At 37.9% G+C, this 20,793-nt stretch overlaps 1 protein-coding gene across 3 annotated transcripts in view; it reads left to right on the top strand.

The window, feature by feature from the left end:
• Nucleotides 1-660: 660 nt before the first annotated feature.
• LOC120529505 (tetraspanin-32-like) overlaps nt 661-20,793 on the top strand; it is a 106,972-nt gene continuing 86,839 nt past the window's right edge. The window contains exons 1-3 of one of the 3 annotated variants that reach the window (XM_039753374.1): nt 661-885; nt 2,681-2,795; nt 16,600-16,697. In XM_039753374.1, coding sequence (XP_039609308.1) covers nt 820-885; nt 2,681-2,795; nt 16,600-16,697 — 279 coding nt within the window. In that variant the 5' untranslated portion in view covers nt 661-819. The remainder of the gene's footprint in view (nt 886-2,680; nt 2,796-16,599; nt 16,698-20,793) is intronic. The other 2 variants (XM_039753383.1, XM_039753364.1) reach the window with 2 other exon arrangements.

The raw sequence follows: 20,793 nt of genomic DNA on the forward strand, positions 1-20,793 counted from the left end.
ACTGTGTATATTCAGTCTCATGTAATGAGGTGGGTACACTATAATTACACCTCACTTCCAACCAGATATTAAGGGTGAAGTTATCTTGTCTTTCAGTGGACTCTTCAGACACTCCTAGGCAGTTATACAAGGGGTCACACTTTTATCTGATCTAATGTCTTAATCTTTCCCTGTACTCTCATACCAAAGGCAAAATCAACTAACATTGCAGCCATAAATATGGACCATAAATACGGAGTCTTATTCCGCTGTGGCAACCCCTAACGGGAGCAGCCGAAAGAAGAAGAAGATCCAGAACCACACCGCTTTGTAAATATGCATCTGAGGCAGTCACAGAAAAAGTGTGCTTGTGTAGAAGTTGCTGTCAATGTGAAACCAAACCAATGCAACAACTAAGAATGGCCAATATTATGGCGACAGCCTTTCTTGGCACAGGCTGCTACTGGCTTCCTTTTCAGATGACAGTATATGTGACAGCAGCATGTCACTGATAACATATGTGTGTATTTGAAAGATACGGCAGTCAGTCCTAATAGTTCTAATGTACTGTGGTGCTACTTCTATCCCATATCCTGTAAAGGATGGATCTTTATTTTCAGACTCTCAATTAATAATAGTGAAACAATCTATAAATAGGTCTTATGTGCCATTTCCTTTCGCCTGTCAGTTTTTACAACAGGGGCCACTGATTCCCAGAAGCCCTTTGTGGTGTAGCGAGAGAAGGCTGCTAACAAAGATAAGAACAGCTTGTCAGAAGAAACAGACAGACCTAAAGTGTCACTGCTCACACGCAGGAGCTACGGAGCCACCTGGGTAGCAATGCAGATGCAGTTTTGGGTGCGAGTGGCGAAAACCTACCTTTTAATAAACAACTTGTTCATCACGGTAAATATAAATATTGTCTTTCTTCTGTCTCATTATTTATGTGGCCTGTCTTCACATGTAAGAAGCAATGCTGTCTGTTTCCTCTACAAGCCTCAGTTACAGGTACTGTATATGTTGTGAATGTGTGCCTTGTTTGTGTGCTTACTAGACAAGTGTGCTAGAATGCAGTGGCAAGCTCTAGTGTTGTTATGAGGATTCAGCCTAACCGAGTTAATGAATATCAAAGAAAAGCCACTAGAATGATTCCAGGTCTGTGAGGGGTGTGAAGTATGAGGAAAGACTGCAGAAGCTGAGACCTTTCACATTAAGAAGGTGTTGATTAAAAGGTGGCCTCACAGCAGTGTTTAAACTTATAAAAGGAGACTAGATTGAAGTTGGCTAAGGATTCATTTCATACAAGCGGTTTAGGAAGATGGATGGACAGATGTTACAAAGTACTTTTTCACATAGACAACTATGAATGCATGGGGTATGTTACAAAGAAGTGGCACTCCAATCATGACCATATTTTGGAAGCACTACATTAATGATAGAGGCAGCATGATGGTCTGGTGGTTTGAACCTTTTTCTCACAAATCCAGTATCCTAGGTTTGAATCCTGTGCCTAGTCATCGTCTATGTGTAGTTTGCACATTCTCTCTGTGTCTCAGTTTTTCCTCCCTGCTGGTTAGGTGAACTGGTGATTCTAAACTGCAAAAGTTAATTCATCCATCCATTATCTCCTAACTACAGGGTCACGGGGGTCCGCTGGAGCCAATCCCATTCAACACAAGGTGCAAGGCAGGAAACAAACCCCAGGCAGGGCGCCAGCCCACCGCTGTGCGCGCACACCCACACACCAAGCACACACTAGGGACAATTTAGAGTCGCCAATGCACCTAACCTGCATGTCTTTGGACTGTGGGAGGAAACCCACGCAGACACGGGGAGAACATGCAAACTCCACGCAGGGAGGACCTGGGAAGCGAACCCAGGTCTCCTAACTGCGAGGCAGCAGCAATACCCACTGCGTCACTGTGCCGCCCAAGTTAATTTATTCATCCTGTAATTCTACTTAGACCACTAGAGGGTTATTAGAATTCGCAGGTCATCATAGAAGCATCAAGTAAATAGCATGAACCTACCTTGAATGGGATACCAGTTAACAAAAGGATACACACAATATGGACAATTAAAAGTATTGGTTAATTTAACGCATTGGGCTATGTAATGTTAAAGAAAACAGGCTTAAAGCCACTTCAGACATGATGAAGACTCTGTCACACAGAAAGAAATGAGGTAGCAACACTTACTAGTGCGAAACTGCAGTGCATTTCTTGTGGAATGATATGAATGTCTTGTTCACTTAGTCCAATAGAGTGGTAAGAGACACATATGAAATGTTTTTATTAGCCTGTCTCTTTGCACAGCAAGGTCATTTAACATTTAGGGAACGCCTGGAAATTTGTAAGAACTGCCTAAAGGCTGCTTTAAGAGACAGAGCAGTTTGGTTTGGCTATCTCAGTGTGTTACCACTACAGCTCAGGGCAAGGAGATGGAGAGTGAATGAAAATTTCAGCTCACACAATCAGCTTCCGTTGTTGTTTCACACTTGAGAACATTTAGCTCTTAGAAAATTATAGTAATCCAACTAATCAAATTAGCTGAAGTACCATTGCCAGTCATGAAAATGTAAAAATGTGATTCATGACAATGCAAATTTCCCCTTTGTCTTATTAGAACATAAACTGCTTGCTCTTTCTTCTTCAGTCGCTGAACCGTCCCATGTACTTTCTGCTCTTCTTTCTCTTTTCAGCTGTTAGGGATTGTGATTTTCTCAGTTTCTCTACGGATCTACTTTGATGATCACTTCACTGTCCTCCAGAATGTGTACCTGCCGAACAACAACTTCAAAGGAATTCATTCCACAGGTAATAATAATAATAATAATAATAATAATAATAATAATAATAATAATAATAGTAATAGTTAATTTATAAAGCATCTTTTCCATGTAGGTGTCAATAATACCTGGCCACATTTAAGGGGCCTGTTATACTGTCAGAGCCTCACTCCATCATTGCTGTTATTGTGATATTACCTGTCAGAACAGATTCTGAAAACAACCTTGAGGTTTGGAGGCAGGCTGCATAGTGGTAATGTTTAATTGTTTTCATGTAAAATCAAGCTGTAAGAAGACGCTAAAATGTAGCTTTATATTGGCAGATACATTGCAATTGGTGTAAGCACTGCAGTATTAGGACCAGTACTGATTGTAGTCCTCGTGATAGCTAAAGAACTGCCATTACCATTAGTGTTATTACCTAAAAGTAAGACCTAAGCCAACAGGTTCTTTCTTTCCACAGAGAACCATAGACACATGGAATAAGTTACCAGGTAGTGTGGTAAACAGAAGGACTTTAGGGACATTCAGAGTTAGACTTGATGTTATTTTGGACGAATTAAGTGGATAGGACTGGTGAGCTTTGTTGGGCTGAATGGCCTGCCCTTGTTTAGTCTGTCATGATGTTCTAATGTTCAGTGTACATCAGCTGTTTAGGGAAAAAAAAATGCTCCCTGCTGTTTTCAATTATATTAGAAGGCCAAATGCATAGTTCTATTTTCTATAATCAAACAGATAATAATGTGGACCTTAACAATTATTGACTTAAACATTTTTCCAATTTACAATACCTAATATAATATTAACATTTGTTGAACAAAAACTACTCAATTTCACTACTATGGGCATCTAAAGTACAGTACAGTAACTTATGGCAGTGTACTATGTTTTCTAGTCTTACTGTATTATTAATTGCTAATCCATTTCAAGTCATGGTGTATATTTCTCAAATATTAAATCGTGTCGTTTATGCTTACCAGTTACTGTATGTCAGGTATGAAAGTGTGTTTAAAATAGTTTGTTTAATGATATGCTTTATTTTCAGTTTGATATTCTTAGTATTCTTGCATGTGTTTATCCAGCCCTACATTTTCATAAAACACTTAACAAAAGTTTAAGGTTGAACTGAGTCAGGCAACATCGAAAGTATCCCTGAGTGGGACACAAGGATAATGCAGGTCCCACACTCACACGCACTTAGCAGGTAACTCACACTTGACTAAGTATTTTAAACTACACGTTTAACATTTTGGTTTTGATTTTGGAAGTTGTCCTATAGATTTCTGTGTTTCTGAAATCTATATTTGATTTGTTTCCTCAATTAATGTCTTTGTCTCTTAGAAAAAAAGAAAGTAATTGTTTCTATTTGTCATTTCATCAGGAAAGTTATAACAGTCACATCATTATAAAATCATAATTCCTTTGCAGGGTTTCTTTTCCTGTAGGACTAAGCCTCCCATTGTTATCTGTAATAAGTATTCCCTTTGCTTGAAAATAATGCTTTGAACTTTTTCCACATTATGTTGCATTTGTAAATGATTTTGTCATTTTGAAGATTGTCCAGATCATTATGAACTAGCATAGCCAAATACCCCTTAATTATGGTATTAATTATGGTAAGTCCATCTATTTCTCATCACAGTGTGCAATAAGTAACCTCTGCTGGCCAGATATGTTAGGCCTTATGTCCCTCTTTCTTTGTGTGTCTTGTTGCCTTTCTTCATCAGACATTGCAGCACTCTTGTGGACGCTGAACAACATTTCACCTGGGCTTGGATGCTGGACGCCGGACATTTTCTCATTTTATATAGATAGATTGTTTTTGTTGCCTACTCAGTACTTGCTATGTCTTGATTGTTAGTGTAATCTGTAAATTTTACAAGTTTACTGACTGTACCAAAATCTATGTGATCACTATGAATTAGGAAGAGGAACAGTCCAAGGACAGACCCCACCCTGTGTGAATTATTTGTCATGACTATCACTTTTAATATTTGTAAATGGTTACTGCAGCTCAAAAAATAATTGAAGCATAATTTTGGGTTTTCTGAGACCCATTTTTCCAATGGTCACAATTATCTTTGGTTTCAATACATTTTTACTTATGTTAGTATTTTTCAAAATTCTCCCATAGTGAATATTATTTTTTATTAATGGGTGGCTCTATTTTGGGACTTTATTCGCGATGGTTACTAAGAAAAGGTCAAAAAGAAGTGTGTTGAATGTGAAATCAGCATGTCAAAGGAATAAAGACCAGTATTGTGCATTTCCTGGTTGTCCGAGATTCCGGATTCAGCTTTAAATATTCAGTAAGCTGTTTGTTAGTTCATTGAAAGGGTCTTTGCTTTCAAAATCCTTTCTTTCCCTGACTATGATTTACTACTGCATTCAAGTTTATTTTGGCACAGTTTGATTTTTTCTGGCTTTTGATCTTCTCACTTCTTTCTGTATTAGATCCTGGGCTTAGTTTACTATATTTCTGCTCTCCTTGTTACAACCTTACCTTGCTTTCCCTGATTTCACCTGTACTGTATCCTCTGATTCCAATTGTAAAAACAAGTGTTGCAACCCTGCACAGTCAGTACTGTATTCTCCTCTATCTGTACAATTTTCTTCTGAACAAAATAACAAACTTGAAATTCATTTTTGTAAGTTAACTTGTAAGTCAAATGATTCTGGTGTCAAAGCCTGTTTAGAAATGTAAGCAAATAAAATTGTATGCATTGCTTTTGTCTGCTACTGCTGGCTGTTCAGACAAGTCTAACAGATTGGTTTGGCAAGATCTTCCTCTCATGAACTTATGCTGGCTGATATTTGTATTTTATTTTCATGCAAGTAGTCTGTAGTACTAGGGTGTTGTACCGTGTTAGCCATTATGAATGTAGAGAAAAGCCAAGCAAAATGGCTAACTAAAAAGATTACATACAATATGCAAGCTTTCGAGGCAACTCAGGGCTCTTCTTCAGGCAAGATGTAATACAGAAACTGAAGTTTCCTGTGTTTATATCCACACACTAGGACAAGAAACAACAATTGTAAATCTTTATATGAAAAATCTTAAATGTAAAAAATAATAGGTTATAATCTATATATATAATTCACTTAGGCAAGACACCCATGGAAAGACAAGACACCCATGGAAAGCACGCCGGAAGGGGCGTGGATTCACTAAGCCACTGACAAGTAAGACACCTATGGCTCACGCAGGAAGGAGCGACGCTGGAGGTGAATCGCCATATGCAGCATGTAAAACGGTTTGCGAGGGGTATCCTATTGGATCCTTAAAACAATCCTTTACAACTGAGGTTAAAACACAATGAAGTAAGCAGTCTTTAAAAACCGAGTTTTCCGTTACGACGCACAACCGCGTGCACCATAGCAAACTGTTTTACACGCTACATACAGCAATTCGCATCCGCGACAAACATGCGTCTTCTTAGATGCTCCTGCAGGAACATGGAAAGTCTACGTGAGTCACAGGTGCATCTGGACTGTGCAAAGATGACAACAACTCAAGTGACGAGTTGGAGTGGGCACATGAGTGATGGCGGGCCGCCAGTTTTCAGTCATGGACGATTGTGTGTTGGTTCGTTCCATGCATTGTTACAATGTTGCTTTTCTTGCTGATTTATTACATTACCGACATTTCTCCCTGTGCTTAAAAATCATTAAAAAACCGGCCTGATTATGCGGCGTATGGTACGCCACAGGTTGGCGAGTTTTTTTATATAAGGTTAATAATGCAGAGAATTAGGCAGACAACATTAGATGATCATCTGCACTGCACTGGATGCTATGTGGGAGAAACTGGACAAACACTCCACCAGAGAATGAATTTATACAGATTCCACATTAAACATGGCAACACAGATGTTCCTGTAGCGGCCCACTTCAAGCCATGGGCACTGTGAGAGGGATTTTAAAGTCACAGTGCTTATGGACAACTTCAAAACGCAGCAAGAGAGAAAAGAATGGGAAGTTAAACTCATGTTAAAATTTAATACATTACAACAATGCTTGAATAGAGACAAGAGTTTTATAGCCAGGTATGATGACTGTTTGCTTCTCTCAGACTGACACAGATAACCTGACTACAGATCTGCATTGTTTTGAAAAACTCATCAAAAACTTCAAAGGACTTTGTTGGACAGTTATCTTATCTAAAGATCTTGACCATACATTGTTCCTCTCTCTCCTGTTTAATTAATCTTAGCCTGAATTAACCTGTTCAATTTTTACATTTAAGATTTTTCATTTAAAGATTTACCATTGTTGTTTCTTGTCCTAGTGTGTGGATATAAACACAGGAAACTTCAGTTTCTGTATTACATCTTGCCTGAAGAAGGGCCCTGAGTTGCCTCGAAAGCTTGCATATTGTATGTAATCTTTTTAGTTAGTCAATAAAAGGTGTCATTTTGCTTGGCTTTTCTCTGCAAGTAGTCTTCTATTTTTTCTTATTTTACTTTCTACTCTTGTATTTTTCACTTCATAGAAGTTACAGTTATTGGTCTAGAATTGCTAGCAGATTAGAGTTACATTTCCAAGTTTCTAGTCACCAAATAATTCTCCTATTTGAAATGATTAATGGAATATCTCTCTATTATATAAAAAAATCCTGGGATGAGAAAGACCTTTTAGCTTGGGATGAGACGTGACTTTTTCAGAGAGATACTTTCAAATTCCACACAACAAGACTTTCAGCCAAGAGATTTGACCAGGCCCAGACCCAGAAAAAAAAGACAAAGACTAGATGACAAAGTAGTACATCATAAAGAGGTTCAAAAATGTTGGCATGATACACATGCCGAGCAGGTTAGAGGTAATGAAAGTACTAAAATTTGAAAGTCTCAAAAAAATTATAGTGAAGATCGCATTAGCGCAACCAAATGGAAATTATTACTTGAGGAAATAACGGAACAGTGAAAAGAGATTGAATATATTGTTCGGATTTAAACTTTAAGTCGGAGACTTGCAGATCGTCTTTGTGTTGCCATCAGGTAAGAGTAGTGTTTCTTCCCAATGAAGAGGTGTATCCGTGAGAATTAAAAGATTTGGCGCAGGCCGAGGCGTTGGTGAGCAAAGCCCCCTAGTACTTAATTAAGGCTTAAAAATAACTTGCTGGCCTTGTGGGTTTATTAGTCTTCAATGTGTCAAATGCATGAAGCATATCTGGCTCTTCTGTTTTGAAATCTATAGACTCCGAGCTTGTTTTACATTTACCTGAAGTATTCAATTTTTTTCTTCTTTTACAAATATGTGAATGAAGTATTATATAGTACAAGCACAGTATCATTCTTTTTCTCCCCCTCTTTTACTTTCTTCTTCTCAACACCCCCCAGATGAACTTTGGCCGTCCTCTACAACCAACTGCAGCTTGCCTGGATGAGGTCGAGTGGCTTCTTTTATCTATAAACCTGGGAGCACTTCCAGTGCTAGGGCATAACCAACTAAAAGGACTTTCAGGTCAAAGGAATTCCCTTGAAGAAGAATCTGAAAATCCCAGCAGCTCCCCTGGTGGTCCCTACGGAAGCCAAGAGGGCTGCCTCTTGGGACTACAGGGCTAGCATCTAGCGTATCGGGTGAGCAAATAGTCCGAGCCCATTGACTAACCCGATTCTACCATTATATTCACCTCCCTGCCAGGTAAATAACCTGAAGCTGTCCCAGCAGGGATGTCAGCATAAGCAGACATCTAGCAAGGAAGATCCTTCCTTTCTTCCAGCTCTTTCCTTCCCTTTGCTTCCCAGACCCTAATGGGCACAATTAGAGTATTTATCAAACTAATACTTCTTAATCCAATCAAATAGAACAAATGTGCTTGATAGGGGATGGACTAAAGTACTCTTTAGTTAACTAGAGTTTTCATTTGTCACATATGTGCTATTTAAAGTAGTTTGCGAACATGCCATGAACTTTGTGGCACTAACAGAACAAAATCTGCATAGAGTTTACTGGCAATCCATGTGTTTACGTCAGTTTTTCTTTACATACTGTGATTTTTCTTCCTTATCCCAATGTGGTGAATATAAATTGGCCAGTGTGAGTTGTTGATGCCTCTAATGTGCCTGATGTGCCAATTCCAACCTAGAACACACTCACTTACACAGCCACTTGGAGCAAATTTAGATTTGCCAATTAACAATGCATATGACTTTGGGGGTGTAGGAGGAAATCTGTTGTATCTGGAGAAAACCCACACAAACACTGGAAGAATATGCAAGATCTACACGAAAACTATGATTTAAACCCTGGACACTTGATCAGTGATGCAGCAGTGCCAACCACTGCACCACTTTAGCAATATTGGTAAACAGATATGACCAATTACAAGATGATGTTATATTCAGCATTTTTATAATGGAAGCTGGTACAGAAGAACAAAACATACAAACTAAACAAAAATTAGTTTGCATTCATGACTTTAAAGATCTCAATCTAAAGATTCTTAAATATGTAAATTCATTGTATCTTTTTTTTTTTTTTTAAATATTTCTGAAATCTTGAGTATTTTAAAGCGCTTGTTTTGATTTTTTTTGTTCTGACCTTGAAAACATTCTGTAATTTTCTAAATTTAGCACAGAGGGCATCCAGGCATGAAATTCAAACTCAGGACACTGGATTGATGAGACAGCAGTTCAGGGTGCTGTGCCAAAATGCTGCTCTAAAACCAAAGTGCTCAATTTAAGAAAAAACCCTCAGATTTCATCAATGGTCCTTCATAGCTGCCAGTCACCAATAATGTTGAGCCTATACCTACCAAAGGACATGCCTTATTGGCAAATTTAGAACATGTTTCTTAGCAATAGTAACCCTGCGTTGATATCAATAACTGTTGATTGCACACGTCACTTTTTCAAATCTGAACAAGACTGTACCACTTAAGCTCCTTTTGAAGAATGGATTAAAACAATAAGTGTACATCACAACATACAATGAGCTTTTGGGTCAGATTTAGATTGGTTTTATGATTGAGCTGATTGATGTTATTGCCCATGTATAACATTTTATTTAAAAAATGATTCCTTTAAAACTGTGAGTCCAAATGAAGTAAAACATAATATATATGATCCTGAAAACATAAAAGTGGCATTCCACAGACATTACATAGCAATTGCTATGATTTTTTTTTTCAAATTTGTATAAATGTGCTTTCAGGTCTTTATAGAGTTCCACTCATATTCCTCTGAAATTGTATAAAATTTTGTAAAACTTGATTTTAAGCCATTTGAGGGGTTACAGCCAAACCCCAGCGGCATTAAAGTAGAAGGTAAAAAGCAGCCCTGGACTGCCCGTCAGCCCATTGCAATGAAATTTCATCAAGCAGCAAATGTTTCAAGCAAAAACATAGTGACAGAATGGTTTCAGCAGCTGCCATATGGATATAAGGACCAGGGTTCAGTTCCTGGTCTGGGCACAGTCTGTCGAGCTTATATTCATCTGTCTTAATGTGAGCTTTTATCAGGGGACTCTCACATAAAATATGTATGTCAGATTAATTGGCATGGTGTGTAGAAGTGTATATGGGCATGTCCTAGAATGTCCTGGCACTTCACTTTGGGGTTTAATTTATGCTCCTTACACATCCTGAGACTTTGCTTTGAAAAATAAAAAACATGGATGAATGGAATGTCAAAGGTGAAGTCACTAATTGGGTCTACTGTACAAATGGCCATTCTTGGGTGAAAAGAAGCAAGAGTCTTTGCCTTGCATATATGTAAGGAGCTAAGAAATGGAACCACTCAATGAAAATCATAGATGTACAATAGACCATTATTTTAATTTTTAAGATTAAGGCATGGATTTAGTACTCCCGTTTCTTTCGAAACTCAACTATCTCTAATGAATATGCTGTAATGTAAATGACCAGAAACCAACCTCTTCCGAATAGTCTTGTCTTGAAAGAAGTCTCTTTTTATATTATATGTGCGGTGTAAGCCCGTGCTGTAAAATGCCGGGTTCCTAGAAACTATTGAAATTGTCAGAAAAAAAATTGAAATGTAGAGATGTCAACTACTCAGGGCATCTCTCTCCTAGGTTTCATTTTTCCGATGTGCTCGTCTCGCTTGTGTAAGAGTTTCTCTGTTTTGTCTGTGGTTTTACTTTGGCAACAGAGTCGCTTTCTTCTTCCGATACGTTAACTTGGGGCCGCCTTGCCTACTCTCTGAGCTTCATGTTGCAGTAGCCTCGCAATTCCGGGCCGGACAGACAGACAGACACACTTCCACGTGTAGACATTTAGTTTCCTATTTCCTCAGAGGCTGAGCCCTTACCCCAGCTCCACCTCTCACTTCCGGGCCGGACAGACACGACACTTCCACGTGTAGATGTTTATATATAAGATATGCTTTGCCTAGTTTATTTTAAATATCATAGATCAATTTTTGGTCTTTATGTCATGGGTAAAAGTAACGTTAAAACCTTTGATTGTATTTACTAACTTATTTTTTTTGTTTACTTTGAAATTATCTTTAGGTGCTGCTACATGTACCATGTTCATTGCTGTCATCATCACTCAGTGAATAAAATACTGTCAAAAAATGTTCTTAGTGATAGCTACTTCTATTTAAGTAGGCCTAGTGGCTGGTTGTAATAATTTTTTCCTTCCTTTGTCTTTGACAATCATGATGTTGTACAATCATCTTGTACTTTACTCATCAGCTTTCTCTTGAAATCCTGGCTTTTACTACACTCTCTGTCTCTCGTGATCACCTCTTGGTCTTTTCCCAGCCAGTCACATTAATACTTGGGCTCCCTTCTTTGCATCTGAATGACTTGAACACCTTGAAGACTCCAACAAATGCATTTAGCATGAAAATGAGAGTTGAAATCATTAAGATTTCAACAGCCAAACATTTACATTAATTATATGACAAGTTTGAAGAGATTATCACCAACAGGTTATTGGTTATGTGATAAGGAATTGGAAAAATGTACAGTATTTTACTCTATGTGTTCATGCAATTGTGAAGTAATGATATGTTAATATCCCTTAAGTCTCTTACTTTGAATGATGGGCATGATGGGACTAGTTCATGTAGTATGACAACATCTTTGTCCCAGCATAATTATTGCCATATGTTGAATGCTGTTGTACTGACAAGTACAAGATCATTCATGTATATACATTTTGTGCTTATAAATAGTACATATACTGAGTTTCCAGTTTATTTTATAAAACATACAACCCCACCTTCACAACAATTCTACATTTCAACACATGATAGCAAGTGTGTGGTATACATAAAGCAGACCAGCTTTCCCAGTAGTATTCTAATGTGCGTTGGAATGAGCAAAGTGAGTGAGCTTAGTGACTTTGAACATGGCATGGTGTTACAAGGATTCTCTCACCAAAGTATCTGAAAGCATCAAATCTTGCCAAACATTTGTCTCTTGCCTATGCCGATATCTCACAATAGTTCAGAGATTGACAGGTGTGAAATGGCAAAAACAAGAAAACTTAAGACAAATGTATTTCAGTGGTTTAACAAGTGGAGCACAGGAGTTCACAAAGACCGCTTTACTGAAGCTTGTTTAATGAAGAGGCACAAAAACAAACTAATTCAAGCCAAATCATTGTGATTGTATAAAGTGTGAGGCCAAGCACAATATTAAATGACGTTAATCCCAAATCTATTCTACGTGTTGTGTGCAGTTTAATTAATGTTCATTTCACTAATAATATTTAAAAGGTTCCAAATGTATACATTGAATGCACTGATTGAAATGTAAATTTCACAAAAGTTACGAAAAATTAAGTAAGTATTGGCGCTAGGCACATCGGTTTTAGTATTTCCAAATGGCTGTCATTATGGCCAGTTTCAAGGGTTTACACAAAATAGTGTAAAAAGCAAAAAACGAATAGTGATATACGTGAACATCTGGGCAAAAATAACTTGTTGATCATATTTGGTCAAAGGTGGATGGTGAGGATCATACAAGTGAACAGACTGGCCGCCACCAGCCAAATAACATTTGAACTCATCATTCGTTTGCAAAGTCACCTTAGAATGCATTGATCTTTGGACTTTTTCTCCAGTAGTTTGCAGCAACCAAAGACCATGTTGACTGCTGATATTGTCAGAAAAAATAAAAATGTCCAATGGGCACAACAGCATCAGAAACAGACTGTTGAGGTGTGGGAAAAAGATGCTTGGTTGTGTGAATCCTGGTGCTTTTTGCATCATGCCGATGGAAGGATCTGAATCTATGAAAATGAGTCCATGCAGGCATCCTTTTTTTTGGTGTCAATATACTGGGTAGTGGTGGCACTGTGATGATGTGGTGAATGTTTTCCTAAGCAATATATCCAACTTCTTAATGAACTAATGCCCAGAAAGATTCCTGCTGAAGACCAAAAGAGGCATAACATGCTTCTAGATAGGTGTACCTAATAATGTAGCAACTCATTTGCAAATATATGTAATGCAAATTTTTATTATAGTCAATATATGAAATTGTATATGTATTTTGTGTCTTTTATTGGAATTGGGAGATGTGCATTTAAAGCCAGCAGCATGTTAAACAATTTCTTTTCAGAAAGGATGTTGAACTTGACTATACTTCACTAGGAGTACTGGTATTAGTAACTTAATTCAAACTAAAACAAAAAGTATAATACTAGCTCAAAAACATCTTTGCAGTTTAAAATGCTGTTGGCTAATCATTTGCTATTCTGAAGATATAGCGGCTTTGATAAACAATATTATATTCATACTTAAACCTGATGCTATTTCTTAAAGCTAGTAGCACATTACATGACTTTTAGTCAGAGGGAATGTCAAACTTTGCAACTGCAGTTGCTAAATCTCATCACCTTGAGGATGTCAGATTACTTGACTAAGAATTGCAGGTAATGAGAAATGACATGCCTTGATGAGGACTTTCCAGCATGGTTCACAAGCTCACCACATGCTCACAGCCTGACAACGCTGGTGCAGGTATGAATGTTCTCCAGGTGTGGAAATGTTCATGTGCAAGCTCAGCATTGAATTCATCTTATACATTTTGTTGTGGTATGACAAACGAGAGACAGATGAGCTTGTGTTGTATTTTTTTATGGTCCAAAACACCCATATTCCTTATTTCTCTTATTCTATTTCTGAGTTAGCTCTCATTATTTGTCAGCTTTCGTACTCACAGATCCCACAACAGACTTAAGACAAAATCAAAGACTATCACATACCAGTCTGACTGGTTCACTTGCATATCAAACCACACAAGTGACAGTGACAGGAGCATGCCATGACTGCACCCCACTCACTAGCATTTAAAAATAAAGCCAGAACCTGAGAAATACTGGAAAAATTCTGAAATGTGATGGTAGCTTAAGAAATTCATTTTACTATTTGCTAAAAAACTTGAACTTAAAAAATATATATGGTTGTTATAACATTAAATTGGACACAATCAGTGCAGATGATGGATGGTGATACAAACAAAAGTAGGGATTCATAGTACTTGTGCTTACTGTTATTATTAATTAGTCAATTAATGAAAGTGAACAACAAAATATGAAACAGTCATCTTAACACTACAACCACTTTTATCACATGCTTTTCAATTTCTTAACCATGTGACTTTAAACAATTTTGCATTCTGGTGCACATCTTTTAAAATTAAGTTTAAGTTTATAAGCTGGAAATACCTTAAAATGTAATCTGCCAAATTTCTTGCATCTCCTAGCTTGCATTACTGTTGCATTGCTCCTATTGTTTATTTGGCCTTAATGGTAATTACTATAGTGTAGTTAATTATTACTTTGTGTATTTAAATAACAGATTGTTTTCATAGTGCTGCAATTACAGCATACCATTTTGGTGTTAATATGAAGAATGTTATTGGTATTTCTGACAGCACATCGATGCAGCAGGTGGTGTTGTTTTGACTCTGATCTCTCGGTGCTCATATGGGCTTCCTCCTGAGACTCCTCTCTCCTCTCTTGTCCAAAGGCACGCAGTTAGCTTGATTGGCAGCTACAGTGTAACATACTTGAGTGTACCTCATGATAGATTGGCACCACCTTGCAGGACTGGTTCCAGTGTTGCACATGATGCTGCGGAGATAGGTTCCAGCTTGATGTGATACAGTACTTGATATTAATGATCAATGAAGTGAATGGATAGACTGGCATTAATAAGGATGGCTTGAGCATTAGAATCATTTTTAAACACTGCAAAGACTTATATATTATGAATTGTGCCTATGAGCCTGGCATTAGGACAGTGCTTGTTATTAGCTATGATAAGATCTGTATTAGTTTATTAGCTCTGCAGCCCTCATGTTGCAGTTATGGTAGAAATGTCACAATCATTTATGGCATAAATCCGTTTTTGGTGTTATATTTATTTTTATTTTATTTGCAAAGCACTGTAAAGCAGCCTCTCTCTGTTATTTATTTTCATACTTATTCCTAATTAGTTTTTAGATTGTTACCTATGCAAGTAGAGCTATTATTAGGTATACTACTGATACCACTTTTGCTTTCCCTCGCTTAATCAAATCATCTGTCCAACATTCCACATGTTGAATTTGAATTTACTTTTAATGTGCACACATTTGCTTATGCGCCTGGTGTGCCATTTAATAGTTAAAATATGCAACATGAACAATAAAATTTGAGATATAGGCAGAGAATTGTCATGCAATATGAACATACAATTACTTTTTGCCCATTTTTTGTGGCACTTTTTTAAAATGTAAAATTCTCTTACTGGGTGTATAGCTCTTTTTGGATTTTATAACTACTGTATACACACAATATGGTCATTTCCAATGGATATGCTTAACATCAAGCTGCTTTCCCTTTAGCTCATTAGAATCACCTGAATTGGTGAGGATAGATTATTACTTCACCACCCAAATACAAACTTAAAGTTTTTCCCTCATGATACTTTTGTTTGATTGACATCCATCCATCCATCCATTTTCTAACCCACTGAATCCGAATACAGGGTCACGGGGGTCTGCTGGAGCCAATCCCAGCCAACACAGGGCACAAGGCAGGAACCAATTCAGGGCAGGGTGCCAACCCACCGCAGGACACACACAAACACACCCACACACCAAGCACACACTAGGGCCAATTTAGAATCGCCAATCCACCTAACCTGCATGTCTTTGGATTGTGGGAGGAAACCGGAGCGCCCGGAGGAAATCCACGCAGACACGGGTTTAATTGACAATAGCTGTAAATGTTTAATGGTTAATGTAAAAATATTTAAATAAATAAATTAGCATCTTAAGCTTATTTCAGCAGTATGTTTTTATTTATTTTAAGCCATCTCAGATTTTTATTGCCCTAAGATATTTGCATTGGGCCTAAACAAAGGGTTTCTTGAAGTGAGGAACTCTACAATATGAGAAGATCAGATCATAGTGTGTAGGCATAGTGTTTCTCTAGAAGGAAAGAAGTGTTTTGCGGTATTGGGTATGTAATTATGAAGTGTAGCAAGCACAATCCACTAAGAAAAGATGTAGGAGCATGACCAATTTACATTTGCCCAAGAGCACAAGGTAATTCCCAGCATGAGTTGAATAGTGTGGCCTTGGTCAACGCAGCAAGTAGATGCAATGTGAGCACGGATTTTATTATTTTCCAATGATAGTCAGTCCTGAGCACTTGTAACAGAAAAAGCAAAGTTAGGAAGGAACTCATGACCAAAGAAGCTTGAGCAGTTAGCCTGTGGTATACTAGAATCTTATCACATTGGCCAAAGTAGCACTGAAGTAAGTGGAAAATAGATGGAATGTGATTCTCATAAAATACCCCCTCTGTAGTTTTGTAATTCTACTTTTGGTCACTCTCATTCTTTCTACTGATCTTCTTCTTTTAGCTCTATATGGAGGACTGGCTGTCAGCATGGTTCTTACATTTTCTGGCATGGTGTGCACTGCTGGTCTGATCCAAGAGTCCCGGCGGTATCTGGCAATGGTATGTGTCTCCCACTTTTTGCATTTCTTTAGAAGCATTTGAATTCAATGCATTTATTCCATTAATGTAAATGATGGTAACAGTTTTTGTTCAAGTACAGGATGGCCCATATTTATGTAGGCTATATGATTTAAAAGGCATTATTGTCAGGAAACTACCAATGTTTTTATCAAGTAACATAATGGAACATGAACATTAAGAACCTTAAATGTTTTTTCATCCCTTGTTCTCCATGGCATGGTCCACCAATGTGCCATCCAAATCAAGACATGCTTGAAGAAGAACCCAACTTTGAAAGGCATTTGCCACAAAAGCTGTGATGGCATCAGTACGCACACTCCTGGGCCTACTTGCTCCCTTCACTTGCAAAACAGTACCGCTGATGTCAAATTTTGTGGTTATTCTTGCGATGTTTAGCACACTAGGGCCACTGCCACCAAACTCAACTGCCATCCTCCATTTCACCCTCGCATAGTTGTTTGTTGCAGAGTATAAGCGCACACAACGTACACGCTGCTCTAACGACAATCGATTCACCGCCATTCTGTATTCAAACACTGCAGGGGTTGCCTGGTCTAGCACTTTGTCACTCAAATTCTCAGGCTACACAGTGATGCCATTTTAGATACTTTCACGCAGTAGTTTAAATGCTACAGCCTGTGAAACGTGGTACTGTATATATAAATATGGGCCACCCTGTATTAGTACCCTTAACAAGTACTTAAAGGGACCTAGGACATAATGGTACAAAGAACACCAGAAAACAGAAAAGTACCAAATAAAGGTTTTTTTTATTTTAACACTGACCGTGGAATACAAATAGTAAACACCTATTGAACCTCTTAAAAATAAAGGTGCCAGAGTGACTGTTTAGAGCGATGCCACAGGGGAATAATTTCTGGTTCCCAAATTACCCATCCACATGAAGGTTCAGGAAAGAACCTTTTATTTTTTTCGATCTGTAACAGGCTCCATAAAGTAAATAATCATGAATACATGGTAACCATTTTGTACAATAATACCAAGAATTAATGATTTTAAAAGGACTCCTGCTTACAATAACACAGTCTAAGTCCAGGCTTTCCTAAATTTTTAATGTCCTGCTAGGTAGCCTATGTGCTTTAAAGACCTTAGGATTTTTCTACGTATTGCAAAGTTTTTCAAAGGACAAAGAACCAACTTCATATGCAGAGAACCCTTCCTAAGGTGTTTTTTCAAGCAATGGTTCTATAAAGAACCACACAACCCAGTAAGGAACCATTAAATGCCTTTAAAGAGCCATTATTTTTATGTGGCAGTCCTTCACAGGTACTAGGATTTTTACCTAACCATTGTAGCTGGTTTTCTTGTGAGCCTCCTGGTGGAGGCATCATCCCTGATCACACAATTTAAAATAGCACAGTGCAGAACCAGACTCAATGCCCTACTAAAAGCTAGGAGAACACCAGGAGCATCAGAGCAAGGCCTATCTTGGGCTACATTTTAATTTCCTCTAATAGATTCCCACTAGATAGGTTCAGAGCTTTGGATATTTTTTGCAAATTGTGGCAACAGATATCTTAATATATTCTGATGTTTATTTCTCAAAGATGTCTTTGAGTATCTTTCAGTCAACACTTGTACTGGGTTATTGGAGGGACAACCAGTTCTTCATAGATTCCTTTTCATTTTTAATTTTCTCTATTTGCGTATGTACTGTGAATGATCTGCCTTAATATTAGTTTAAATTGCTTTGTAATCGCACTTCATCTGTCAGTCATTTTCTAACCCACTTAATCCTGAAGAGGGTCACAGGGGCTACTAGCTAGCGTAGGGCGTAAGGCAGGGACAAACCCTTGACAGAGCACCAGTCCATTGCAGGGCGAACACAAACACACACACTCCAGCCACATACTAGGGCCAATTTAGGATCATCAATTCACCTAACCTGCATGTCTTTAGAATGTGGAAGGAAACCGAATCATCCAGAAGAAACCAACACCGACTCTGGGAGAACATGCAAACTCCATGTAGGGAGGACCCAGGATGCAAACCCTGGTCTCCTTACTGTGCGGCAGCAACACTACCACTGCACCACCGCACTGCCCACTTCATCTGAATCAAACCAAAATAGACCACATTTCTTATGTAAATTTAAAGTTAGGCCCTTCAAGTTACCTTTTACTAACCTGAAAATGATTTTCACATCCAGTGGCAGTATAGAGGATGACCTGGTACTGCTGTCAATATGCATTACCTACTGCACCACCCTACGTGTTCTTATTTAGATTATTAATTTATTAATGCATCATTTTCAAACCAATTTGATCCAAAGGCTTTCTATTTAACAATGAAGGTGTGTATTACGCAGTATAAATTTTTATTTTTCATGGCACCAGAGAGTGGTAACATGTTGAATGTTGCTCAGACATACAAGTAAGCAATTAATTCTCTAATAATTCTTTGCATTTATATAGTGCTTTTTCTCACTACTCAAAGCACTCAGCAATTGCAGGATAAAGGCCTTGCTCAAGGGTCCAACAGAGCAGAGTCCCTTTTGGCATTTAAGGGATTTGAACCAGCAACCTTCTGATTGTTAGTGCAGATCCCTAGCCTCAGAGCCACCACTCCGCCTGTGCCTAATTCACTGCAGTCTGTTCACATAACAATACTGCTACTACTGTTAATACTAGTACTACTATTTCATCATTTCATTCATTTCCACTGTGCAAATTCGAAGCAGTAACACTAACCACTGAACCAGACATGAATGATATTCAGTTAAAAAATACTGAAATCAGGATATATAAATGCAACACAGAATACAAATTAAAGAACATTTGTGAGGAACATAGAAAGACATAAGGGAAGTTAATAATAACTCCAATATAGGGTTTATGAGAACATAAGGGCAACAATTAAGAAAGATATTAGGGAGGCTAAAAGACAATTAAAGAAGGAATATAGCAGATAAGGCGAAAGATGACCCAAAGAGACTCTTTCAGTATTTTAGTAGTAAAACAACAGTCAAGGAGGATGTGAAGTGCACCAGGAATATTTAAAGTGGAATTAAAAAATGCAGAATGTGAAATAGCAGATGCTCTAAACTCGCATTTTTCTGAAGTCTTCACATGTGAGAAAATGGATAGCCTCCCAGCAGTGAAAAGGACTAATACGGAGGTACTGAGTAATTTAGAAAGTATAGAGGGAGAAGTGCTGCTCAGATTAAATAGGCTGAAATCAAACAAATGTCCAGGACCAGATAATATTTGCTCTTGAGTGCTTAAGGAGGTTACTGAGTACATATATAAATCCTTGGTGCATATTTTTATGTAGTCACTACACACTGGAGAAATTTGAGAGGACTGGATAATAGCAAATATTATCCCGTTATACAAAAGGGTGACCGGGCAGATCCAAGCAACTATAGGCCAATAACCTAAACTTGCATCACAGGAAAATTAATGGAAGGAATTAAGAAGGATAAGATTGAGGAACACATGGCAAGAACAGGAGTTTTACTGAACAGTCAGCATGGAATCAGAAGAGGGAGGTCGTGTTTTACTAACATTCTGGAATTCTATGAGGAAGCAACAAAAGGGTGTGATCAAAGTGATGCATATGATTATATTTATCTTGACTTTCAGAAAGCATTTGATAAGGTGCCATATGAGAAGTTGGGCATCAAACTAAAAGAAGTGGGAGTTCAGGTTGATATTTCAGGGTACAGAATTGGTTGAGACACAGGAAGCAGAGGGTGATGGTGCGAGGAACCTTATCAGAATTGGCTGAAGTTAAGCGTGATGTTCCACAGGGGTCAGTGCTAGGGCTGCTGCTACTTTTGATACGTATATGTAAATGATTTAGATAGGAATATAAGTAAGAAGCTGGTAAAGTTTGCAGATGATACCAAGATAGGTGGATTAGCAGATAATCTGGAATCCGTTAAATCATTACAGAGGGACTTGGATAGCATACAGGCTTTGGCATATTTGTGGCAGATGAAATTCAATGTCAAGAAATGTAAAGTATTACACATAGGAAGTAAAAATGTTAGGTTTGAATACACAATGGGAGGTCTGAAAATCAAAAGTACAACTTTTGAGAAAGACTTAGG

The sequence above is a fragment of the Polypterus senegalus genome, chromosome 1 (genome assembly GCF_016835505.1).
Source record: "Polypterus senegalus isolate Bchr_013 chromosome 1, ASM1683550v1, whole genome shotgun sequence".
NCBI lineage: Eukaryota > Metazoa > Chordata > Cladistia > Polypteriformes > Polypteridae > Polypterus > Polypterus senegalus.